This window comes from Musa acuminata, chromosome BXJ2-10 (genome assembly GCF_036884655.1).
Source record: "Musa acuminata AAA Group cultivar baxijiao chromosome BXJ2-10, Cavendish_Baxijiao_AAA, whole genome shotgun sequence".
NCBI classification, from domain to species: Eukaryota; Viridiplantae; Streptophyta; class Magnoliopsida; order Zingiberales; family Musaceae; genus Musa; species Musa acuminata.
Window position 1 is genome coordinate 29284440 of NC_088347.1, and position 27525 is coordinate 29311964.

At 39.1% G+C, this 27525-nt stretch overlaps 3 protein-coding genes across 5 annotated transcripts; 1 reads left to right on the forward strand and 2 right to left on the reverse strand.

The window, feature by feature from the left end:
• Window positions 1-3052: 3052 nt before the first annotated feature.
• On the forward strand, window positions 3053-5650 carry LOC135624996 (subtilisin-like protease SBT1.8). Its single transcript, XM_065129180.1, has 2 exons — window positions 3053-4816; window positions 4912-5650. The coding sequence occupies exons 1-2, from the start codon at window positions 3178-3180 to the stop codon at window positions 5574-5576; spliced, it is 2304 nt and encodes a 767-aa protein (XP_064985252.1). The 5' UTR covers window positions 3053-3177; the 3' UTR covers window positions 5577-5650.
• Window positions 5651-6104: 454 nt separating this feature from the next.
• On the reverse strand, window positions 6105-16542 carry LOC103968513 (exportin-T). Of its 3 annotated transcripts, none has more exons than XM_009381759.3 (15): window positions 14673-16542; window positions 14485-14580; window positions 14309-14398; window positions 14063-14167; window positions 13433-13492; window positions 13172-13234; window positions 12999-13094; window positions 10317-10481; window positions 9477-9650; window positions 9150-9215; window positions 8940-9038; window positions 8005-8151; window positions 7493-7672; window positions 7348-7398; window positions 6105-6280 (listed from the first exon to the last, which is right to left on the reverse strand). In XM_009381759.3, exons 1-13 carry the CDS (start codon window positions 16350-16352, stop codon window positions 7583-7585), a joined length of 2931 nt encoding a protein of 976 aa, XP_009380034.2. In that variant the 5' UTR covers window positions 16353-16542; the 3' UTR covers window positions 6105-6280; window positions 7348-7398; window positions 7493-7582. The 3 variants fall into 3 exon arrangements, with proteins under 3 accessions (XP_009380034.2, XP_009380033.2, XP_064985251.1); XM_009381758.3 differs by having other exon boundaries at window positions 7493-7675; XM_065129179.1 differs by lacking the exon at window positions 6105-6280 and adding an exon at window positions 7201-7220 and having other exon boundaries at window positions 7493-7675; window positions 14673-16492.
• Window positions 16543-18662: 2120 nt separating this feature from the next.
• LOC135624997 (uncharacterized) lies at window positions 18663-27014 on the reverse strand. Its single transcript, XM_065129181.1, has 15 exons — window positions 26671-27014; window positions 26265-26528; window positions 26005-26129; window positions 25375-25588; window positions 24967-25089; window positions 24632-24888; window positions 22345-22452; window positions 21230-21371; window positions 20997-21159; window positions 20335-20492; window positions 19782-20105; window positions 19587-19661; window positions 19304-19373; window positions 19065-19222; window positions 18663-18959 (listed from the first exon to the last, which is right to left on the reverse strand). Exons 1-15 carry the CDS (start codon window positions 26944-26946, stop codon window positions 18810-18812), a joined length of 2607 nt encoding a protein of 868 aa, XP_064985253.1. The 5' UTR covers window positions 26947-27014; the 3' UTR covers window positions 18663-18809.
• Window positions 27015-27525: the final 511 nt, after the last annotated feature.

Genomic DNA, 27525 nt, shown 5'->3' on the forward strand with positions numbered 1-27525 from the left:
AATATCATATTAGTTTAAATTAATGTATTTTAGATTATTGATTAAAACTTAACAAATTAATGAGCTAATTATTTTATCAAATTATGTCATAGGGAATACATTGTCATGTCGCACATCACCTTTACGTGCCGCTGAAAGAGAAAAAAAAATTCTCATTATTTATATGAAAAAAATAATTATTAACTTTTCTCTAGTTATTTATAACGAAAAACATAATCATAAACTTTCTTATCGTCATTTATGACGATAAAAACAATCATAAGTTTTCTTCTTACTTTTACAACTATATATAAAAATTTACCTCTGAGATAGAAAAAAAGAGATTTTCTTAAACTATTCACGTCCACACTCTTATACATTGAGTTATTAAATTAAGCATAAAAGAAATTAGGTCGGAAAAACTCTTTCGACCTCGATCTTTATGCAGGTAGTACCATAAGAGCTCAACATTCATACCTCAGAGATACTTTGTAGAACAGTCCTACGCATATGGATCTGAATCACATTTGACTGATTAAGATATCGATAATATATTTTTTCCTAATAGATACTAAATCCAACCTAATATAAATACTAAATTCATTAATGTGGCCAAAGGATAGTCATGACATAAAAGCTATAGTTACGCTAATCTCATATACATCATGGTTTAATTAGTTTAGTCCATCATTGAAACTATGCTGAGTTGTAAGAGTTTGATTATTCCATCGGATCATATCATAACATATAATATTATGATACTTAACTCGTCAATCAACTTAATGGGATTGAATTAATAATCTAAAAGGCATATATGATGTTGTAAACCAATTCGATGTAAATTGAGATGTCATCAGGTCAAATTCTTAAAAACAGTGGAAGGTCCTCCACAAGTCGAAGTGGCCATTGGGCAGGTCTCAATAATAGCCTTAAAACAGAAGGAAGGTGGCGGTGGTGGTGGTGCAATATGTTAATGATGCACCTTTGGTGGGCACCATGATGTAGTCATGCACCTGTGTTCGCAAAGGGGCTCCCACGTTTCACGACTGATTTGCCTGCCTACCAGGAAACCACATCCGCAGAGGCCCCAAAGTATGGCTATTATGGTGAGTTGCTTTTTTGGTCACCATTCTCATCCGGACCTCACCCCGGTCTCAAAGCAACACCTGTTCTCCGTCACTGCTAATCTATTATTGTGTCATTCGCCGGTAATGCTGATGATGAGAGGGACTACACTGTGTGCCAACCCCGTTATGGCACATCATGTTCTTGTGGACATCCCCGTCTCAGTTCTCAGTCGCAGAGGAAGCACGACTCATAGCATCGAAGAACAACAGCAAACTGATCGGTTGTGTGTCACCACGAGCTAAGCATCCAAACATCATTTCCTTCATTCAACTTAAAACCTTGTCAGTGCATTCTTTTAGATCACGCTATCTATCCTTACTGAGTGTCGTAGAAACAGAAACATCTGATGTCTCTTTCTTAAATAAAAATCAGTAATGTCATTTCATTAATGGCTCAGTAAAGATATTATAATGTATTCCAAAATTCTCCAATCATAATATGTCATTTCATTTTTGTTATTAACTCCATAAATTACACTAATCGTGTTAGGAAAAGCTTGAAAAAGGAAGAAGGTGAGACGCTCAAAATGGATGATGTCCAATCTCACGACACACCAGATTTGTGGCAGAATGACGCCACCTTGGAACGATTGAAGCTTAAATCACATCATAAATAGCTTTCACGTATTGCATGTTTGTCGAGTAAGAAGGTGAGACTCTCAAAATGCATGAGGGCTACAATAACACTGGCATTGAGGAGGGCATGCAAATTATATTGCAATGGGGCCATGGAATGTGTGTTTTGGGATCTAACAAATAGGCCACGAGACCAAAATTAAATGACTGTAAAATGATATGCTTTTTTGCTTGTAATTACTTAATTTATTTTATTTTCTGAAAAATAATGAAGGAAACTTTTTGTGAATAAAAATATGAGAATAGAAATACTCTATGAGTGAAAAAAGAATAAAATGAGACTTTTAAATACAGTTAAAGTAAACGAATTCTCGAAAAAAAAACTCTTTTTAGGTTTTTTTTTTCCCCTCAAGAGGTATCCGTTTCCATATTTTCTATTTGATGTTTCTTTTTATCATATTTCTCATAATATCCTGTAATTAGAGGCGTAAACAACGTTTGTCATTATTGATAGACCCATCGATAGAATGATTTAATCGGGTAAAATTTCTAGTTATAATATTTTTTAATAAACTCAACTCTTTGAAAACACCTATTCAAAAACATTGATATAAAAAATCACCATATTAAATTATTATTTACTATTTTTGTGTGTGAGATGATTTCTATCGGTGATGAGGTAATTCATCTCAATTATAATATTTTTGAATAGATTTATAGTGTTTCGACGAAGGTAATAAAAATATTATAAATATAATTAGCGGTATAATCTTATACATGGAGGATTGAGTCGATTTTTGGGTGTAATTTCCGACTCTCTTAATTTATTTTAGTGGTTATGACAAATGGAAGAAGAGAAAAAAGAATATTTCTTTAAAAAAAAGGGAAAAAAAAAGAGAGAAACATTTCCCAAAATTCTTTCTAATTGGAAAGTTCCACCGCGTGGATGGATCTATCCATACAAGTCCGTACACGGAAAAGGAGAGGAAGAGCTGACACCCTTGGGTTCAAAATCTTCCCTCCACGAAGGCTAAATCTTTAATACGATCTAGAAATGCGTATCCAACAAAACAAAATCCAAGAAGAAGTTGACGGAACGGAGGAGGACGTCTGCGGATTATATATTGTTAGGTGCGAAGGGATTAATAAGGAGACAAAACAAAAGAAAGAAAAAGCTCATTACCCGACATGGGTCAGTCCGAGTGTGTGTGTTTGTGAAGCTGTCCCCTCCTTTTGTTTATCCGTTTGAATCCATTCAAAAGCTCTTCCTCTGCTTGCCCTGCGGCACTCCTCTGTGACTGTGAGCAGCGCAGATCGCCACCACGACATCAGCACCAATATTGCCTCTCTCTCTCTCTCTCTCTCTCTCTCTCTCTCTCTCTCACTCACCTTTTTCCGCCTATATTATTTGAAACACGGCAGCCTTCCTTCCACCTCATGGAGACTTCATAGAGAACAACTGAGCGTCTTGCTTCCACCTTCGGTGACGAGGAGTATGGCAAGTGTTACGGCGTTAGTGATGCTGTTCTTGGCTTGTGCCGGAGGTTTGGTTTGCGGCAACCAGACCTACATCGTGTACATGAACCCGGCCCACCGGCCGGCAGTCCACCCGACCCACGCCGACTGGTACGCTGCGCACCTTCAGTCTCTGGACATCGACCCCGGCCGCCACCTACTCTATACCTACTCCGACGCCCTCCACGGCTTCGCGGCCTCCCTGCTTCCGCACCACCTCGATCTCCTCCGCCGCTCCCCCGCCGTAGTCCAACTCCACCCCGACCCTGTACTCACCCTGCACACCACCCGCTCCCCGCAGTTTCTTGGTCTCGCAGCCGACGCCTCCTCCTCGGCGGCAGTTCCCCGCCCCATACAGGCCGTCGAGGCTGCCTCCCGCGACGTCTTCATCGCCGTCCTCGATACCGGCGTATGGCCGGAGGTTCCGAGCTTCTCTGCCGCCGCCGGCCTCCCCGAGGTCCCCTCCCGGTGGCGCGGCGCTTGCGAGGCCGGCGTCGACTTCTCCCCCTCGCTCTGCAACCGCAAGCTCGTTGGGGCCAGGAGCTTCTCCCGGGGCTTCCGAGCCGCCGCTGCGGTTGCCGGAGACGGCACCGTGCGGGGGAAGCCCAACGAGTACGACTCGCCGCGGGACCGGGACGGGCATGGGACGCACACGGCGTCGACGGCCGCTGGCTCCGCCGTGGCCAACGCCAGCCTCCTCGGGTACGCAACCGGCACCGCCCGGGGCATGGCGATTGCCGCTCGCGTCGCCGCCTACAAGGTCTGCTGGGCCTCCGGGTGCTTCGGTTCTGACATCCTCGCCGGGATCGATACTGCCATCTCCGACGGCGCCGACATCCTCTCCCTCTCCCTCGGCGGCGGTTCCACCCCCTACTTCCGCGACACGATCGCCATCGGCGCCTTCGCCGCAGCAGAGCGCGGCATCTTCGTCTCCTGCTCCGCCGGCAACAGCGGCCCCGGCCCCGCCACCCTCGCGAACGGCGCCCCCTGGATCGCCACCGTGGGCGCCGGCACCCTAGATCGCGATTTCCCGGCGACCGCCCGCCTCGGCAACGGCGCGCGGTACACAGGAGTCTCGCTGTACAGTGGGAAGGGGATGGGGAAGAAGCTGGTCCCTGCGGTGTACGGCGGCGGGAGCAGCAACGCGAGCAAGCTGTGCCTCGCGGGCACGCTGGACCCCGCGCGCGTGAGGGGAAAGCTGGTGCTTTGCGACCGCGGGGTGAGCGCCCGCGTGGAAAAGGGGGCGGTGGTGAAGGCCGCCGGAGGAGCGGGGATGATACTGGCGAACACGGCGGCCAACGGGGAGGAGCTGGTGGCGGACAGCCATCTGCTGCCGGCAGTAGCAGTGGGGAAGAAGGAAGGGGATCTGATTCGGCAGTACGTCATCACCAACCCGAGACCAAGGGGAGCATTGAGCTTCGGGGGGACGGTGCTGGGGGTGCGGCCGTCGCCGGTGGTGGCGGCATTCAGCTCAAGGGGGCCAAATCCGGTGTCGCCGCATATACTGAAGCCGGATTTCATCGGGCCGGGGGTGAACATATTGGCAGGGTGGTCGGGATCGATCGGGCCGACCGGGCTGCTCAAGGATGGCCGGAGGACCCAATTCAACATCATGTCGGGTATGTGTTTGCTCTGTGAGTCATATCTGCTAGCTTTAGAATGAGTGTATGCTGATCATAACTTTCTCTCGTGGTTGTCGATCTTATTCATGTAGGAACATCGATGTCATGCCCACACATCAGTGGAGTTGCTGCATTGCTGAAGGGTGCGCACCCTAACTGGAGTCCTGCTGCCATCAAGTCGGCCCTCATGACGACTTCATACGTCCTCGACAACACCAATTCTCCCCTTCGCGATGCTGCCGGTGGGTCATACGCCACCCCGTTCGCTTACGGTGCGGGCCATGTGGATCCACAGAGAGCCCTCTCCCCGGGCCTCGTCTACGACATCACGGCAGACGATTACATCGCTTTCCTCTGCTCCCTGAACTACACCATCCCACACATCCAGGCCATCACGAAGAGGCCTAACGTGACCACCTGCTCGCGGAGGTTTTCAGATCCTGGCAACCTGAACTACCCATCCTTCTCGGTTGTGTTCGGGAAGAAATGGAGAGTGGTGAAGTACCGAAGAGAGCTGACGAATGTTGGCTCGGCGTCGTCAACCTATGAAGCGAAGGTAAGCGGGCCTGGTGGTGTTGCTGTGACGGTGAAGCCGGCGAAGCTTATGTTCAAACATGTCAGTCAGAAGCTCAAGTACAGTGTTACGTTTGCGTCGAAGGAAAGAGGGAGGTCTGCCGGCACGGCATTTGGTTGGATCACTTGGAGCAACAAGCAGCACAAAGTGCGAAGTCCCGTAGCCTATACATGGAAGATGTGACCGATGGTTAGAAATTGTTCTCCTTCCTTTTGTGGCCTGAATCGTTCGATGGAATCTTTCCTGCTCCAATTCAACCTAATCTCTGCAGAAAATTCGATTCAGGGCGGTGATGTAGAATAGAATCTGGGCTTTACCATTCATCGGCTTCCTCTGCTGGGAGAGACGTCAAGCTGTTCCGGCAGATACAGAGAACCTGACTTAAGGCTCTTAGGGGTTTTCTTTACTTGTGTTTGTGGTTTTAACAAGAATCAATAGTCTGGAGAGTTTCAACATGCCATCTTTGCAAGAAGGATTGGTGGTTTGAGTTGGGTGTTCGGTAGGCATAAAATTATCTTACAATCATTCTTATCTGAGCCTCTCGTTCGCTAGTGTTGGATGTAACTGTTGGTCGAGCATAGTGCAACCATGTCGAGCTGCTTGCTGTGTTGTCTTTGAGGTACATCTGATCATATACATTATGATGTGACCAGAACAGTTACAGGAAGTGGATAAAGAGTCTCTTTTAAGGATATCCTCAACACATCCGGATGCAAATATTTATGGATACGAGACGAGAAAATAATGTGTGAACAAATTGACTCGAAAGAAAGGGTAGATATTAATGACTCAATAATTTACAGCATACATTATTGTTCATCTCAATATTAAACAAATAGAATAGGACTCTTTTTCCTTCTTGAAGAAAGCATACCCGCAACATACACCTGCACACACAAAGAACCAAAGGCAAATGGTGCAATCCAATTTAGCAATCTGACAAAATGTTTAAAGGGGATGATATAATGCTCATTATTAAATAAATATATTTATCGTAAGAGGCTCAAGTACAAACATCATTCCATGAGTTGTTAGGTACAGCAGAAAATGTCAGCAGTGGCATGGGATGTCTTATGAAGTCTTTATCAGATTAGTCTTATAGATACATCAGCATATATCTTGAAAAATATAAGCAAGTCGGAATTCTACACCTCTTAGGAAAGCCTTATTCAACAATGGTATGACATACAAAATGATCAAATCAGTCATCAAAGCAACTTTTTGTTTGTGTTCACATGAAAATAAGATTCTAACAATCTTGCAATAGTTCCTACTCACGGTCTCTAGTTTTATTTTAAAAAATTGAAAATGGAAATTTTCAACCTTGCAAACAAAGCATCAGCGAACCTTGGATACAACAAATTTGCCAAGCATCAATAAGTATTACATTGAGCACAAATTCTCGCTTGAGCATCGTAAAGTTTTAGTCATCTCTTCAACTTGTTATTTTATATCTGCAATCTCAGAATTGTGTCATATGTTTCTCTATCAAAAAATTTAGGTATTGGCATAACCTGGATACTACAACTCATGACATCATTGCCACTAAGTTGGGCAGATTAGCATCCCAATATCAGGTCAAGGCAACTGCGTCAAGATCAAACTGACGTTTATCTCAGAGAGAGAGAGAGAGAGAGAGAGAGAGAGAGAGAGAGAGAGAGAGAGAGGCAGCAGAACAGGACGGACTCTCAAAGGGAACTGCTTTTCTCATACAAACTCAAAGAACTATCATTCTTCTGATACATGATTAATATACATCTCCCAGAACATAACCAGTCTGTGTTTCAAAGGAAATTGACAGTGGCCAATGTTATGCAGGCATCAAATCTAAATAGGAGGCATCAATAAAGTATTTGTCAAACTGATGCAATCACATTTAGTAGAAATTTTAATGGAAAAAACAAAATAATCATAAATCATGGTTAGAAGTAAAAATAATGATGCCAAAGAATACCTTCTCAATCTTCGAAACATCCCGATGGTAATGTACATCAACAAAACTTTCCTGAAAGAAATAGTAACAATAACATAGGAAAGAAACCAAAAAAGAAAGAAAAGAATTAAAATGACACTGTATTAAGAAGAAATTTTCTGACTACCTGCATTTGACCAGCAGATCCTATAGAAAAAAATTATTAACCAATCTAACACGTTGACTCCGTTTCAAGATGCCATGAAATATTGCAGTGCTATCTGAAAACAAGACTTCCATTTTGCTGCTGTCTCAAATTCTCAACAAGTAATTGATAAAATGATTTCAGAGCTTTGATATCATTGGCCTGCTGGAAAAGATTTGAGAGATCAAGAAAGTCAATATAAGGAAGGTGTAGCAGCATCTGATGTTCCATCTAGTTAGACCTAATTATGTCCTAGAGCAGATGAAAAACCTGTTAGATGAACTACGTGTAGGAAAACGACAGGACAATACAAAATTTCTGACACAATTCTAGATAAATTGACGATTTCCATACATTACAGATCTGGATAATTCAATTTTGCTCAAAATTCTGCAATATCTTGTTAATCTTAGCTGGTAGTTTGTCAGATCAAAGACCTCAACAAACAATTAAAGATACTGCAGAAGAATAAGGCATTAGCATAGTTCTTGTACCTGCAACTTTTGATAGTATTGTTCTGTAAGTTCATGTGGGCAATGAGCTGCTTGGAGCCCTTTAGACACAAAATGGATAATGAAGTCACTACCCAACTTCTCGTACATAACCTTTTGGGCCAGCACAATTTCTCCAAAAAGAAGCAACTGTTGATGGAGGTATGTTGTTAAATAGTTTGTATAGTAAACATCAAGAGAAAAGAAAACTGAGATGGGAGAGAGCCATTGAAACACTTTCCTCATGCCTAAAATACATTTAGAAGAGAAAAGGTCAAAGGGAGAGTTATACAGGCAAGGCTTGGCACGCCGATCAGCACAGACCATAACATGCTAGACAGGTACTAGAACATGCAATGAAAGTAATGTCAATAGTGCCGACGTACACCACACCCCAAATTTTGGCTTGTGCTAACCAACACGGTGTCCAACTAGCCCAGCATCATGAAACACAACCCATGCTGACCAATGTCCAGTAAGGCACTTGGTTATTAGAAAACAAATGGATAAGTAGCATCACGGATAGACCTCCTTATTGGATCAGTGCAAATTTCTCTCAAATAAAAGTGTATATAGACAACTTAGATTATTCTCTCATTTGCAAAAAGAACCTTATGTTCTTAAGACCACTACCTTCTAGTGTATTTATAAATCTGCATGAAGAATTTCATGTTACTATATCACCTATGGGACAATGGTCAGTAGGGATTTGTAAAGTTGTATTTATAAAGTTGTATTTATAAAGTTGTATGCTAGCACACAAGTATTATATACTGGAGGCCAGTGCGTGTCTAATTGCGAGCCTGATGGGGAATTTTTTTTAGGAAAAATGCAGATCCATCTTGCATTGCAACTATGAAATACTAAAAAGTCATAAATGAATATTTCATGCATTAGCTGAGCATAAAGAGTAAAAGAAAAGGTATTGATGACTATACGGTATTTGCATCGTGGAATTCGAATGACTTATCAAGCACGCTGTACAAGCAGCAATCAGTTGCAAACTTCTCAATTATAAAGCTGCGGAATCCAGGAACCTGGAAATTTTTTTTAGCAAAAACCATTATCTGGAATCACAAACTTTGAAAAAAATGAAGAACACATATTTGGTTAGTCATGATAAAAATGATTAATAGCAAAGAGAGTACCTTATCATCAACATTACAATTGGTGCACCAGTCTTTGATGAGCTTCATGAAGATTTGGACACACAACTGCCAAAATAAACATGAAGTAGGTGTCTTAGTTATTAGTTAATTTACTTTGCTATTTCGTTCTAAGAGCTAGGAAAAAGGGCGCCACAAGGCACCTAAACTCCATCCAGAGTGAGGTTTAAAACTTAACTTGAGCATCTTCTTACATAACCAAGAAAATTTGCAAGTTTCCTAGTTCTGAATTTAACATAACTCTATTACATTACCAACATAGAAGCTTGCAAGAAACAATAACTATGCACCGCAAAATATTTTCCATACCTTCCTAAGAAGTACATCTTTGTGACCGCAAGCAGCTAGTAAAAGCAACTGCATTAGTGCATCCAAGTATCCTCTACAGTTAGGGGCAAGGAAAACTGATGAAAGATTGTGGTTGGCCATCAAATGAAGAAAAGTATATAATATCCGTTGCAGTTCTTGAAGTTCACGCACTTCCTACAGAAGCCAAGTAGACATGGAATCAGGTACATAACCAATGGATCTTGTAATAATTATTAAGTTTCATGGCAGCATTTAAAGTTGAGTCCCAAGAAATTACTAATCATGGGATTTCAATAACCATACACAATAATTAAATTCTCCATGTTTTAGTAGAAGAATAGTTCACGGAAGTAGGAAAGAAGTTTTTTAAGAGAGCACACTAGAGATGTACACCTATGAATACCACCTAAGCAGAGTTCACAAAATATCCAGCTAATAAGTTATCTCATTGACCAAAGCTTTGTTTTCTTTGCATGAGTCATTACTATCATAATAATGCTACTGTTATTTTGCTAACATCCTTAAAAAGCATCCTCTTTTTGTTCCTTTAATTCAAAAAATAAAAGCTCAGTCAACAATTCAATCTGCTTTTCCCACAAGTCTTAACCTGTATCAAAGACATTTGCCAAAAATATTTGAGTTCTGGCTCAAGTATTCACCAAAGTCATTCTTTCATTAAGTGCACATCACAAAGAAAGTATGATTAGGATCCAAGTCGGCCATAACTATCAGAAGGAAAATTTTCAGATCATTTTCATAATTGTAAAATCTCACAGCATTTGTACCAGAGAAATTAAGGGCATGCAGGAAGACCTTTGTAGAGGGTTTGAGCTTCCATACCTCCGTGTTGCATCCAGGGCCTGAAGGAAAGGCATCCTTTGAAAGTATCACAATCAGTCTACTAGCAACAGCAGGAAATATCTCTTCTAGTATGCTCTCTACAGAAGTACTGAATTTGCTTATTAATTGATTGACTAAAACAAGAAAATCCACCATGTCCTTTGGCTGCAAATCATGAGCTAAAGCGTCAAAACAAAAGGAAATTCACTGAAAGAACAATTAGCTTATAATTGTATGCTTCTGAATAAAAAAATAGCACCTTCATGGTGGAGGAAGAAAAAAATTCATAAATGACATCTTAAAAGGCATACCTATCCTTAAAAGTGGCATAAATATGTTTCACAAGTTAGTTATTAGAGGAAACCGTGTTACTTCAAATTATTTCATTAAAACCACAAATTTATGAACAGTCTTACATGTTTCCTGTGCATGATGACATTTATATCAATGAAACTGGTAAAACAGTCATATGTACTAATGGGCTTTGTTAATCAATTACAGGACCATTCACCAATGAACATCAATTCAAAATTTTCTTTTATGTGATTATTCACAAATTATCTAAAAGTATATTGCTAACTTAAAGATAATATTTATGCACACTAGAGAAAAACATGGTCGAGAATATTCAGAGATCAGAATGAGACTAAGAGACACCAAGTTAAGCAGGACAAAAATTTGGGTAAAGATCAAACTGATGGTCTCTAAACAACATTGTGTAAAATGAATTAGGAACAAATATAGGTAAAATGGAATCAAGATGGTCACAAAAACACTAATCTTTCAGTTTTCCATCCTTCTAAAAATGAAAAAGAACAACATTAGTGAGTATCCTACAACAGGATCAATTGTGAGTTCCAGATAAACATTTGATTGGTCCACTGACCAAAGCTGATTCTTCTGCACACTGCAATGATGACTTGATTCAACCCTTTGCTTTAGGTAAAAAATCTCAATAGGAAGGCTCCAGAGCTTGATAGATTTACTATTGAATTTTTCAAAAACATTAAAACTAGTTAGGCCATGATATCCTTGCCACTTTCCGAAGATCTTAAACCCAAAATATCTTCCCAACTCCATGGGGAAAGACCTTCCTCACTTTCATTATGAAAACTGAACCTATTAAAGATGACTTACTATATGTGTATCTCCCTTTAGTGTTACTTGTAAGCCTCTTGTCAAAAGTCATGGTCAGCAGATTAAAGATATACAAATGATCTATCAAGTCCTGCGCACAGGGAACTTGTGACAAGCACACAAATGTATGATTATTTTTTTCTTGCTTAAGAGGCAACACAGAGTTTATGAAATTATGAGTAAAAATGTGTAGTTTTTATCAATTTTTAATATGGAAAAGCCAGGTGAGACATATTCTATGGAACTCTTAGGTGGACATTATCAAATTTTGATATGGAAAACGATTTTGATACCATTCCTATTATTTGTGTATGTTGTGCAAAAATTATTTTCATGAGAAGTTCATCAAATGGATTTACACGTGTCTCTTCAGTTTCCTATTGATGCCTGGTCAATGGTAATAGATTTGATTAGTTGAAAGCCAACAAGAAGTGTGCCATGGGGAACATATATGTAACACAATCAGGATTTAGTCTCATATCGAAAGCAGACAAATATTTAGATTTACTTATAAGGAGTTGATGGATAAACTATCACTAACTTAACCATTTTAGACCAGTGATTCAGGCTTAACAAGTTAATGGGTCACTCATCCTATTAGGTCGGATAATAATAATTCATATAAGAGTCGATCTAGTATTGGCCAAGACGAGGGACTCGAATAGGAAAGGCCTCCCTATGGACAGAGCCTCATAGCACTCCTCGTGAGCCACCTAGACCTCATATCCACCATATTATGATTTGATCTAAGCTATGTTGGTAGTCCCATTTCAGAAAGATTTGGATTGAGCCTAATAGATGTATTACCATTAACTTGATTTATGCATTTTAAGCTAGTAATTCAAACACAACAAATTAATGGGTAAGTTATCATATCAGGCTGGGTCATGACACCTTAGCCATTTTCCTGTTTAACATTGATGTCCAGCTTCTTAAATCGGTTCAAGCACAAACATACAACAAGGTTTGTTGAGCTTCCTTTTGTTTAAGTTTACTTCTTTCATTTAAATATTACATAACACACATACTACATGCTTAAGCAAAATTTGAACCCTTGGCCTCATGACCGCACAGTGTGTTAAATACTGAGATGTCTCCTCAAGGACATCCTGTTATAGTTAAGCTATTGCAACCAAGAAGGAAGCTCAACAATTTTCATTTCTGAAATTTTCAGATGAAAGACAAAGGTTAAAATAGAACTTAGATAGATTATATAACAAGTTCTTCATTCAGAGTTAATCTTAAAGTCAAAAATGGAGAAAAGACAGCTGAAACATAGACATCACAAAATTTCTAGCATAAACCGCTCAATAAATTATTTAGTGGCTTCAGTAGACTTAACTAAAAATGAGTACAAATGCAATGTATAAACCGATATGAGTACATGTAATGTGACACCAGTCTCCTAATCATACAAATAATATATGGAGTAACCTCAGAATAATAAATGAAAAGGAATAGTTGATCAAATTGAGTTACCCTGGATGCATCACCAAAGGCACAAGATACAGGCAAAAAAAGCAAAAGCTTGTGAGAAGAAGGTACCTCACTTTCCATGAGCAATTGCTTTAAAACAACTGGAAGACATGGAAAGATAGATCCTCCTAAAATATCAACCATGCGATGAATGAATGATGTAATCTGCATCCACGAATAATGTTACTGTACATTTCAGATACAAAAGGTATCGTGGAAGAAGAATGTATAAGATTTGTCACCTTATTTCGCAAAGTCTTAATGTTTGGAAATGCAGTTAGGATTTCCAAGACCCCACTTAATGCCTGCACCACAAAAAACAAGAGAACTCTTACATGTGTACATAAAACACAAAAATATAAACTATTCATCTACCTTCAATCACATAAAAGCTTGCCATCTAAAGGAAACTGTCCTATATTATATAAATGCACTTGAAGGAAGCCATGCAAAATCAAAGAATATCTCATATATAAATCACCATGAAAGATAGCTCAACCGACCTGCTTAAACATAATTCCAATGGCCGGACAGATACTTGTGGCAAGTCGTGCATTGAATCCCTGTCCATAAACAATACACAAACATAAAGATAGGGAGTCACTTCCACAACAAATTGATGTTCTCAAGACGAACAAAAGATTGAAAAGATAGAAGACGAGAACATTGTACAATTATAAGTCAAGGGAATTGGATAGTGAACATTCACCAAATATACATAAATGACTAATAATACTTTAAAAGATGGCAGTTTCCAGACCCATTTGGCAGAAGTTTATTGTTTTACAGAAATCTGCTTGAATTATTTTATTTCTTTTCTTAATGGTACTTCCATTGTTTTTAAAACTTTTAAGAGCAGTATTATCTATTTTTTTATAAACCAAGAAACCATCTTATTACCCAATAGATCCTGTCATAACTATAATTGGATAACAATTCTCCTCCAGATCATCAGATGCAATGTGTTCCTTTTTTTAATTCAATCAACTATAAGTTCTGATAATTAATAACTAAAAACAGAACAGAAATGACATTTTTATTACTTTTCTTAGAAACAACAAAAAGTAGGGATTATGTCAAACGGGCTCTTGATTTATCAGAGAGAGAACATATCAGCATAGAAAAAGAGACACCTTGCTTAAAGCATTCAAAGCCATGATAATTTGCTGTAGGGTTAAAACTTTTCCTGAAGATTCTTCTAGCCCCTGTGCCTTGGAATCCAAAAGCACCTCATTGAGCTGATTAGACAAGCACAAGTAACAAGTCAACTTACTGATTATTCACCATATAAATGCTGAAGCAGTTATGAGAATCAGTAATCGAGGAAGAGAAGGCAATTGATGGGAAAAAAAGGAGAGACACTCAAATTCCATCTTTACCTTTTGACAAAGAGGTCTGAGAAATGCTGCCACATAGTCAGATTGCTTTTCTGGGGATACATCTTCCATGCCAATCAATAATCCAATTGCCTAGGGCCCCCATCAAATAGAGGAATGATAATCAGTATACACTCAATGAAGTTGGAGCAAAAATATTTTGCATCACAAAGTAATACCTCAAATATCTGACTGCCATCTTCAGAACCTGAGCACTCAAAATTTTTAGAGCACCAATCTGAAGTTGTGAATTGAGTGATGGTATCCTGCAGTCCCTGTATCCAGATAGAACAAGTACGATATACCACTTTGGGAAAGGAAAAAAATTATAAGCATATTCCATAAACAAATGGTAAAGGATGCATACTCTCAGAATCATATCCAAATATGGCACGAACTTAGATTTCATTAACTTGACAGCTCTCATGAAAAGATAACCAGCCCGTCTGCTCACATTGAGATTTGGATGGTGTATACCTCTCTGATCCAAGAATGCAGCCAGCACATAAGGTATGTACTGAGGATTATCCTGGACAAACTTCATAAACCTCATGACAGTCTCCAGGTAAATGAGTGCCACCATTCGATGAGAAAGGCAAGGAAATTGTGACGAAAGGAGTATTTGGACCAGCTCACGCAACAACCCACTACCAGTTCTCATTGCTTCTTCATTTACTGTCTCGCCTAACCGGTGGAACAAAGTAAACGTGGCTTCTACCTCCTCCACGCTAGCTTCCGAAGAGGACAGGGCCCTAATTAATAAATTTTGGATGAAATGCTGTGTGACATCAGGCGCAAGCCGGCAAATGCTACAGAAGAGCACAAGAAGGTCCTTCCGGCGTTCACCCATCTGGTCCTCCTCCTCCCTACCAATCTTATCTGGGATATCAAGATTATTCCTGTAGGCAGGATCATAGCATATCTGCACTCTAATAAATTCTAAGATATGACCAAGATACACTGCTTGTTTCTGCGAGGGTGTTCTCATGGTGGTGACATAAACCGATAGGAACTCAACCACATTACCCAATTCAACTTCCTCGCTTTCTTGCATCACATAGAACACTGAAGGCAAGGCCTCTTCGAGAAGTTCCACCGGAGATGAACTATCTATATCTGTCAAACCTAACTTCTTGCAACATTCTAAAACCTCGGCAGCATACCCAGTAACCAAATATGGAACCTTTATGACCAAATTCGGGTCAGCAAACACCAGGCTTACTGGTAGACTACGGAGAAGTGCGACCTTCTGGCGTGGATCCATCCTCTTCTGGAGGATGGCAAGAACACAGCCAACGGCGGCAGCTCTCAGTTGCTCGATCGAGTCAGGTGCGAGAATGAGTTCAAAGAGGAGGGGGACGAATGCATCATTGGCAACAAGAGCGATGTCAATCCAAGTGACATACCGCCGCATGGTGTCAAGGGCTGCGGCGACGAGGAAAGTGTCCAAGGAATGGTAGAGGGACACGACATCGAACCAATGGCGGGCGATCTGGGGGACGCACTGCTGGCGCATGGCGTCCTTAACCCGCGTGGCGTCGGCGGCCTCCGCAAACGACCGCGGGTAGTCGAGGCTGAGGAGGTCATCGTCTAGGGCGATTAGGAGGCGGGCGAACATGTCGATTGAAGATGGGTCCGCTGAGGGGAGGCAGGGGAGGATGCGAAGGAAGGGGTCGGGCCACAGGGAAGGGTACTCGAGGCGGATGAGGGCGGCGAGGGTCTGGGCGAGCTTGTTCCTGAGGAAGGGAGGGGAGGCGGCGGGGAGGGGGCGGTCGGAGGCGAGGGAGAGGAGAGCGGAGCGGAGGATGGGGAGGTCGGCGGGGGGGATGGAAGAGTATCGGAGGCGAACAGCGTCGTGGAGGGCCTGGAGGCACCAAAAGTGGACGGGTACGAGGGAGGACCGGTGGAGGCGGTCGAGACAGAGGCGAAGGAGGGCGGAGAGGTCGGCCTTGGCATGGTCGCAGAAGGCCATGGCCTGGGCGCGGAAGGTCGGGTCAGCGGCGCCGGGCTCGTATACGAGGAGGATCGCCTTCTCGAGGTCGTCCATGGCGGCCCCTCCTCCTCTCCCGACGTCCGATCGGCAGTTCGATGTGTTAGTTCTTGATAGAGAGATCTGCAGCAGTAGTTTGTTTCTTCTTCTTCTCCTCTATAAATAGAGGGCGGAGAGAGAGGGATACACTTCGTTGCTGGGTTTTGCGGCAGAAACAGTTACCAGAGAGAGAGAGAGAGAAAGAGAGAAAGAGAGAGGGTGGTAGTGGCGGAGAAGAGAGAGGACAAGGGTTTTATCAATCAATATATCAATATATATATATATATATATATATATATATATATATATTCTTATGTTTTTCATATATTTACAGACTAGTGATAAAAGACCAATTACGATCTTTGGAAAAGTTGTTTTCGTTCATACACAATATATTTTATCTGAACAAAAAAATATTATAAAAATTATAATATAAATTATTATCAATGAATATGGACATAATTTATATTGCTATATTACATAAAAGTAATAAAAAAATTAATTATAATGTTTTAGAACGTCATTATTTTTTTGTTAATATACAAAAACATTGCAAATGGGTTACCAACTCATTTTTCTTATTCTTTCCAACGCATATATTTCCAATATTACCGAATTCTAATTCAAGATTTATGCATTGCATATATGAACATATATGTTTCCATACAAAATCTTGTGTTAAGAGAAAAAAAACAACCATGACAAAAATATCATAAAAAGAAAATTACACTTATATGGAACTCATGGTAGGGTTGGATGTTGATAAATCAAAATAAACATGATAAATCCAATAAAAATATTTGTGTTGAAGGTCATAAATACTAAATATAACCCCTTCCATGCCTTACCAAAAGAGATGTGATAAATACTATTAAATTCACTCACGATATGGACTAGATCATGTTATGATATAGATTGATCCATCCACTTGCACCAATGTATTGTATGGATCCATTCATATATGCGAAACTATTCCATTGAGACTAAAGGATATTTTAAGATTATGAAAAAAATTATTGGGAAATTTTTTAAAAATAAAATGATCTTATAACAATAACATGATTATATATATATATATATATATATATATATATATATGCAAATCAAACATTAATTGTCAAAATATTCCGTCTTGTAAGTTAATGACTTTGAAGATTCATTCCATAAATTTAAAGTGTCAGTGTATTTATGACAGTATATAAATATTGAATCGTTGTGACTCAAACATTTTATGCATTGATTGACACTTAAAATGTATAATTTATTAGGTAATCGCATACATCATCGTCATTATCCTCACATGTGCCATTTAACTATGATTAGTTGTGGTTTAGAACAAGACTTAACATCCTATGAATAAAAACCTAAAAGGCTAATAATTTTTATTATGCAAAGAAAACTATCACATTAAACATATCAATGTTGTGTTTAATTTTTCCTTAATCATTATCCATTCAAACATCTACATAATTTTTAATTTCATAATGGTTATATTTTCAACTTATTGGCTAAATGTTTAAATTTATTATTTATATTATAACTAAATTACTTTTTACCTGTAATTAATACCTGAATAATTTTTTTGGGTATTACATTCAATTACAAAATCAAATTCATTTTTGGCTTGATTTTGCAAACAAGTATAAGACCTATAATTTGGCATATTTTTATAGTGACGTATAATAATATTGTCATCATTGAATTGATTTTGTATAGTTTAGCATGTGATGTTAAATGCTATCTTCTATCACGACAGCTATTGACGTTAAAGAAAATGGAATGAATTATTTCACTTTCATAACTATAAAAATTGTTCATCATACTAATAATATCTAAATATATGAGATAATATATAATCAATCCCAAAATATAATCTAATGCTACAGTTACAGTAATTGGCACCTGTATATTCTCTAGCTTTAAGTATTTCTCCAATCCTAATTTTGGTTGTGTTAATTAAGTGTAGTGCAGATATTGATGTTGTTTCCATAACTTACCACTCCATGATTTCAACATCTATAGGAAATTAAGCTTGATGAAAGTTTTGGATCACAGCAATGGGAGAGACAGACAATTTTATATGATCCGAAAAGAAAGAATACGATAATATCTTTCGCAAAATAAACCAAAAGGTGAAAAAAAAAATATTTATGATCAACTAAGCCTAAGTCTAAGAAAGCGGAATAAGGTTTGACCCTGTTCATGGGAATTACATAAATATCTCATTCTAAAAATAAAAAAAATTGAAACAATTAAAATTTTTTTGGAGATTGAAACAGTTGACAGTTTTTCTAAGATTGGATGCAGTTACTAATTCATGATCTGTCATGTACAACATGAACTTCATTCTCGATTCTAAGCTCTGCCAAATGCATGTTTTACCAAGTAGTTTCATGTAACATCATTCACCCATTCACTTGCTTCGATGACACTCAATTGGAAATGTTTCCTTTGCCGGTGAACAAAATGGCAAAGTTAGAGTGGTGTTACATGTGCGGTTTCGCCAAGAAAGAGGCACTCGAAGACAGTATTGAAGAAATCACGTCCTCGGAAGATGCCCCGATTTCCCACAATAGCTTCGGTATCGTACTTGCATGCTCTGCCACAGTCTGGGCAATATGTCACCTGCATTTTGATGAGTGATTCAATGTGTTTACAGTTCTAAATCTCGAGATAAGTGTCGTTGCTGAGTCAATCAGGTGTATATGTCAGCTAAATGAATAGGATTACCTCCAGAAGTTTTGGCTTGAATAAATGATCAAGCATGACATCCACCCCATACATGGCCCTCGATTGTGGATTATGCATCTCTGGATGAACCGCTGCAGCTGAGTCAAACACAGATCGGATCATATCTTGGATTCCTTGATGGATTGTTTGCCAGTTCACTACAGAAGGGGACATTATATTAGCGCTTAATTTTAAAGTGCAATGTAGAGATTGCAATAGAAAAAAGAATAACAATCAACCTTGATGTTCCTCTTCAAACTCCCTAACAAATTCTGGTGTATTCATGTGATTCAGTCTTCCCCTGTAGTTCTGAAGATGCACAATGTAAAGTATCATCAATGGTCTCAAAGTCTACATTTGCAACAGATCCATCAATTATATGACAAAATCCACTACAAAAAGAAATGCTTCGAAAGAGTAAACTTCACGACATGAATTGATAAATTTCTCTAGTTGATTGGGGTTGTTTTTGGCTATCACAAGATTGTGACAGTGCCTTTGCAAATAGGAGAGTAAAATTACCATCACAGTGAAGTGAGTTTCATACTCAAAAAGGCTGCTCTTCTCCAGAGTGTATGGATTGTTTGCTAGCCTGACCTGAAAGAATCAATAAATTGTTATATCTGTGAAAGGCTGAATTTATCAGAAGCTGGAAGATATCAAGAACGACTATGGGATCATTGCTCTAATAAATAGCCAAGGGAATTCACAGCGTACCCAAAACACATCAAAAAGAAATATCTGTACAGGATCCATACTGCGAACCAATACGATGTAGCGAAGATCAAACTTCCTCCCTTTGAATAATGCAGGGTGCTCAATATACTTTTGGCATATCTTAGGACCAGTCTCCATAAGTCTGATGATTGCAGATAAATCTTCAGTAACTGTTGTGTCGATTGTTCTTGCCATGTTCCATGGTTTCAGAATCCATAAATTGTTAAGTGCATCTTGTTTCCGGACAAAATAGTCACCAATGAGTTGAGATAACTGTGTTTCTAAGTTATAAGTAGGCTGAAGCCATTCAGGTCTCCCCTGTGCCTGTGTACATGGACGGTGAGTGAGAACAAATTCACACAAAATTCTGTGAGCAAACTTGACAATCTTTTTGTTTGGGTTAACATATGCATTGGAATACAACTTCATTGCAACCAGTGCAATTTAGCTTTGAATCAAGAAACAATGAGATGGTCATTAGATAGGCAGCCTCGAGGATATGGTATATAAAATACTGGAAGATGCATAAGCTCTGAAGGAAGAGTTTGCATACCTTAAGGATTGTCTCTGCCAAATGATGTTTCATGACAAGGCAAGCTTCGAAAGGGAATTGGTTTGTGTAATGAAGATCAGTTAGTTCAAGGGCTTTCTTCACTTCTGGATCCACTTGCATGCTTGTCCAGATAATATCAGCATCCTTTGGATTTGTTACTGAAGATAAAATACACTTTAAGCTAAAAATAAATATGTAAGATGAATCTATGAATGCCACAACAAGAACAGAGTCTTGCATGCTGGATGTTCTACACGCAATTGCATTGCCAGTATGACAACTTTGGAGGAACGAGTGCAAAGATCAACATTTTTACCTATGACCTTTCACCAAAGGAGTTTGGATGTGAAATCAGGTCTCATAAAGGGCAAAGGAAAAGATTGTGTTAGATAAAGGAGAGGACTTTGTCTGGATTGCTCCAAATCCTAGTGCAGCTATGGGAAGCTCTTTATAAACCAGAAGCAATTACAATTCCAGATCCCATTTCAAGCTAGTTGATATAATAATACAAAAGATTATCATTTCCAAAGGACGCAAATAGCATGATTAGAGTTATTCAATCTATTAATTCATCAACAACATCTCCATAAGAAAAATCCAGAGAAAGTCCTGCAGACTACAGAGAAGCAGAAGTATAGAGAGATAATTGCACACATACTTACTAAGAACAAATTTAGGGTGCGTCAAAAACTCTTCTACGTGTGGTATATCAGTATAGACTTGGAGCGTATGCACATCATGTTGAAGAATACTTCTAGATATAGGGGCCTCTTTAGGAGCAGGAAGACTTCTTGATGCAAGCTGCTGCTGGTATTTTTTGAATTCCTATGGAGGAAATTGAAGTGATAAGCCGTGTCCGAATAGTTTTTGCATTAGCAAAGAAGAAATAAAATACCTGAATAAAATAATTTTCTGGTGTATCGAACCAAGCTGTAAGCCTTGCGGAGCGTTGTTTATCCTCTCCGACACCAAACAAGAAATCACGAGTACATTCTTCCCCATGATGGACATCCTGAATTGGCCACAGCACTGAAAAACTGAAAATAACTTCCATTGAGTGTTAACAGGTTTTCAAGTGTTGCCAACATCTATAACAGGAAGCAACAAGCCCAACTTAAAACCAAATGAGCCGCATTTCATGTCAATCCTTTTTGCCTCTTTTTTCTTGAGTGAGGAAGGACTTAAATTCCAGAACACTAGTCTGTATATTACCCAATTAGTACAAAATCTTGTCTCAAAAAATAATTATAGAAATACAAGGTGACAACAAAATATTGCTACATTTATGCATTTACTAGAATAAGAAAACAATCCAAACTGCCTCACGTCTCATCATCTTGCTGTTATATGAAAAACAACTCTTATAGCTGTCATTCAATCTTGCAAAGCAACATAGCACTCCTTTTCTATTACTGAATTGGTATATGAGGATATCTTGTCTTTCTTTTTTTATTTTCTTTTTTAAGTTGTTAATAAGGAAGTCATCTTATACAGAATAACCTTTTTAAGAAGTGAACCATCATAACTACTTGTCTGCATGAACCATGAAAATATCTTTGGCGAATGTTGCTCGCAAAGTTATCAAATAGAACAAGAACATCTTAGAAATGAGATAAAATGATCCATCAATATAGTACAATCCATCTCCATAATAATAAGATTAATAGCAAAGTAAAATACCATACGAGGACAGGGACATATGTGGAAAAGTTGAACATGTATATCCAAAAATACTTGTCACCCTCAACCTTAGAGCAGAAGAACATGCAAAGCAACTAAAGGAACACAAACAGAAGCATATTAAATATTCAAAAGTAAAAATATTAGAACACATCTTTATGATATAAGATTAAAAGCATGTTTAAAAACCCATATAGGAACAGAAACATATGTGGAATAGTTGCATATACATATCAGAATCCTTGCCACCCTCTATCTCGTAGCATAAGAACATGCAAAGCAACAAAAGGAACACAAACAGAAGAAAATTAAATATTCAAAATCAATTACCTTACAGCTGATGCCAGTTTCCCATCAGGCATAAAAAGAAAAGGAGCCACCCTGAAATTCGTATCATCACTGTGACGTAAAGCAGAACCCAACTCATCCATGACATACCTAAATATTTAAGGGAACTATTAACAGCTATCAAGGTAACAATTAATCCGTAATAAACACTTGCACATACATGCTACTACCAATGAAAGTACCAATATGCTGCCAAAGAAAAGGAGAAACAAAATAAGTTGCTTAAAATGGAAAACATGTTAAACCAGTCCAATCTAAGTTTTGCACCAATTCAAAGGGATTCGGTTGGCATTTCTTCTTTGGGCACCTAATGTAGACATGGAAGATGCCTTAGTTTCCATCCTTTGAGGTTCATGACAACATTGAAGAGTGTCATCAGTGCAATGAACAGAAGGAAGCCCATCTCCCCTCTAATCCTTAAGATCCTGTCAACTGCCAACAAGGAGGATAGACCAAAGAAGAGTAAAATTGGAAGGAAGTTGAAGAAAATGTTTTCTCAGAGATGTCAATTCTTTCAGAACAATTCAATTCAAATCCAAAGTCCAGCAGCTGATCCTGATCATAATTTTGAATTTAGAACTGTGGAGGAAATAAGGCAGAATGAACAGGATAGACATCTACAGGAATGGATTAGTGAATATTTGGTTGAATGGAGCAGGGATCTTATAGAACAGGGACCAATAAGTAGGTGAGGAAAGAGTGTATGAGTTATCATGGATAGTTGGTTGCTATTGGCGTAAACACCATGCAGACTATGAGATGCCTACAAAAAAGGGAGCTAAGAAATATTGGAGGTTGTACCATGACTACTGTAATACATCTAAGCAAAATAGTTAGATTACTAAGATATGCAAAACGTATTTTTCTAACTGCAGATACAATTCATGTTTTAAAAAATAACCCAACCATAGAATCAGGATCAGGATTAAACATCCTGGAGCTGAAACATGTCAAAAGATTGGTATAATTTTTTATGAGCTAGCAAGAGCACAACACATTCTGCAAGATAATCTACAAATTAAATAGTAGAATAGCAGGAACAGAAAATAACAAATGTGTAGTAAAAAATTGTATGAAATAAGGTTCGTAATTTCATACCGTACTACAGTATTGAGCTCAGCTCGATACGATACAGTACGGTATGAGTGTACTGAGCGATACGCTCTCACATACCGCTCGGTATGCATATATATATATATATATATATATATATACATATATATATATGTATATATATATGTATATATAATAATAATAAAGTTTAAAAAATGAAATAAGGGCGACATCCTCGAGGTGGCGCCACCTCGTTTTCTTCTGCTCGCGAGCTTCTCCCCACGTGGATGAGGAGAAGTCACAGACGATGCCGAGGCCTCGTCACCTCAAACGTGGAGGCGACATCTCATCTGTAGCGTCCAACGAGGGAGAGCGACGACAGATCAAGATCGTCAAGGGAGAGCAGCACCGGATCTCTAGGTTTTCCCTTTTCTTCTCCCTCTTCTTCCTTCTCCCTCAGCTAATACCGCTCGGTAGCGGACGACGACAGTCGAAATCAACCGTTACCGACCGATTTCAAGTGATAACGAGGCGGAAACAACCTCAATCGACAGTACCACCCGATAGCGGGCGATCTGCGTACCTGTATGTGGGCGGACCGGTACGTACTGCCTGGTACAAACGATATCATTCGAAATTAAAATTCTTCGTATGCAATAGCTTTTAGAAGTCATACGATAAATATAGACGATAAATAGAATAAACTGTGGAGTAAAATAAAATCATGAAATAGTACATTTGTGAATTTAAGATAAAAACATTATCTACATAAAATTAGTAACAAAGGATTTTAAGAGTAAATACATCATGAAAATATCATAATAGTAATCAAGGATTTAAAATGTCAATTACAAATTTAAAATAAGTTGAAAAGTCAGACTAAACAACTATAAAGTTTTCCAAAACCAAATATTATGATCCATTTCATTCAATCAAACTGATGTGATCAGATACAACAGCAACAACGACAGCAACAACAAAAAAGCTGCAAGTCCCATCTGTTTGGGGTCGACTATATGAATCTTTTGTCGTCATTGAGATCTATAAAAAACTTAATTAAGTTAAGAGTGATCTGATCTTGATTTCATTTTTTTGATTGACTGATATCATTTCCAATCATACTTTTTTAAAATCTAGGGACAGTTCTATACCAAATTGACAATAAGTATAAGATCAAACTGAAAACATCAGAGCAATACATAAAAATTATGCATACCAAACTGGTGTTTCATCAATCTTTTCTTCATCAGCAAGTCTATATGTCATCAAATATAACCACATTGCCCCAATAACCCTATCAGGAAGAGTTTCTGAAGGTGCCCATTCTGGTAAACGCGGTTGGAGTGCGGAATCAATAACATGTTTACCAGTTTCAGTTATAACTGATGCACTAACACCATTTAGAAAAGACAGGTTAGGAAGATATTTCAGAATTTGTAACGCACTGTTTCCAAGAGGACCAGGTATATCAACCTGCAAGGTAGCATATGAAAGTGTTCCAAAGTATGCAGCCTTCAACATAAACTTAGAAACTAGTTTTATGGAAATTACCTCCAAAGTTTGCAAAGTAAAACTCTTTAGAAGTTGTAAAAGATCATTAACAGAAATCTGGTCTAGTTGATTTCCTCGGATATTCAAATGGGAAAGAGATGGCAACATGATTGGTGAAAAGGCCTGGAAAAATAAGGACATTAAAAAGATATTACATCTCACAGGAGTAAACTTCAGTTCGTTCAAGAGTAAAATCTGACATAGAAAGGACAGTTGAAAAGAATTAAATAGTCTCAGAAACTGCCCATAGCATAAGAAAATCAATTCAAGAGTAACTAGCATATCCAGATGATCTCTTCTTTAGAAGCATCATCCTTCTAGTATTCATCTGACCAAATTGACAAAACTACAAAAAAGAAAGAAAAAAAAAAGAAAGAGAAATTGCACCAATTTTATTCCTTGACCTACCTTCGGCAGGCACCGGACACATCTATTTGAAAGATCGAGTGTGGTAATACTCGCCAATGAACCACTACACTCTGACAAACAACCTGGATTATCTGCCCCCAAAATGCTGCCACAAAAGCCTAATGCCCATTCGCCAAAATTGTTAGTAAAACATGAGTTGTAGATTTCCAGTCCAGGAATACCATCAAGAATCGATTTAGAAATCCTGTCACCACTGAAAATGCATTATACACATCAGTCGATTACTAGAAGAAAAGGGGTGTTGATGCAAGAAATTGGCAACAAAAATCCTAGAGCTAGAACAGTTTCATCGGAAAAAATCAACTTCCAAAATATTTCCTATTAAATAGAGCTTTATTGCTATCAATGAATCATAGAACCATTGATTCTTTTATTTTGTAGAGTAGAAGGACATCACTATCATAGATGGAAAGCAAATGAGATAATGTGCTTACATACGCTACTCCTGCTCATATTACTGAAGAATCTCAGGAGGCAACAACACACTAAAGATGAAGAGCAAATAAGAGCTAAAGACACCCTCATCTGCCAAATGAGACAACATCAACTAGCTTGATGTTCTGAAGCATGCAGGGCTGCAAGAAAAAGTTAAAGACACTCAAAACTTACCAATCTCGCAGAGCACGATTATCATTCAACCAGATTGCCTTTAACCTTCTGCATTTTGTGACTTCCTGAATAATTGTTTCTGCATCCTCGAGTTTGTTATCCCAGAGATTAAGAGCAACCAGGTTCTGTTGTAAGGTAAATAATTAATATGATAAGTACAATATAGTGCATGATATAGCGTCTCTTTAATCGTTCTTAGGTTGTTTGCTCAGAAAATATAAGCACATTGACGACGGCAGTGTTCATGAGGTGCTACCAACCGGAAACTTAGTAGACAATTCTAGAGACTTCAGCATCTCATCGTCGATGCCCAACTCCTCCAGCTCCAACCAAGTTGCAGCATCCACTCCTCTCTCCTTCACTTTGTCCATCTCCTTTAGCAAGATTTCCAACACATTGTCCAGGCTTCCACTCTTCTCCTCCTCTTGGGTTTCTGACTCCGGATTTTCATCGTTGGATTTCAGATCAAGATCGACGCACATCAACGTTGCCATTCTCTCAGCTAATCCGGGAACCTCCCTCAGCTGTAAAAACCATCCAAGATTCAATTTTTTTATCCAATTAATCGATCAAAGAAGCAAAAAGACCATCAAAAGGATGCTCCAATGCCGAATTTACCCTAAACCTAACGTTAGATATGGTTCATTTCATTGCTCGAGCTCTCACCTGTTGGAGAGCGTCGGAAAGGCGAAATGACCATGCGTGATCGACAAGGAAAACGTTCGACTCCTTCCCGAGGAAGTCAGCCGAGAGGAGGAGGCGGCGCTGGCGGCCTCCCTCGCATGGCTCGATGGAGAAGAAGTCGCCGCCGTCGAAGGTTTCGCTGGAGAGCTTGCGGAAGAGCTGGCGGTAGAGCGGCAGTGGGACGCCGGAGGCAGCGAGTAGAATCCCGTGGACCTTGACGAAGTCGTCGAAGTCCCGGATTACAGCAGAAGCGGACATGGCGGCGCAAGCGGCGTCGGCGAACGGTGGATTTGTCGCGAACTTTGCGTGCGAGAAGCGGGGCAAAGGTTTTGGTATGTCGTTGCGAAGAGAACCATGAGATCGGACGGCTGTGAAGCTCCGACAAGATTAATCCTTGATCGTCGATTCATGCTAGGCTATGGCTGTAATGTGGTCAGCCAAGCTTTGATACCGGGTAGAATCGAGTTACTTGGTATCGGGTGGAATTGAGGTCAGATCCATCCAGATCCGAGTCCGACATGCTTATGGGTCGGATATTTTGGAACACTTCCTCGCATAAGTCTTCTCATCTTTATTTCTGGTAAGCTTTTTGTCTTGATGATGGAGTTCGACGCTCTAAAACAATGTAATGCTATATTATAAATGTAATATAAATTCTCATTTTTGGATATGTTATGGGAGACTGATTTGATTGGCTATCGTTGTTTTATCGATACCTTAGTAATACGAGATAATTAGCTTGGTAATATATAATAACACTTTAGCTCCTAATAATAGATAAAACTGAGATATTTTGATTTTTAATGGATGAAATAAGAAATAAATCCATGATTTCTC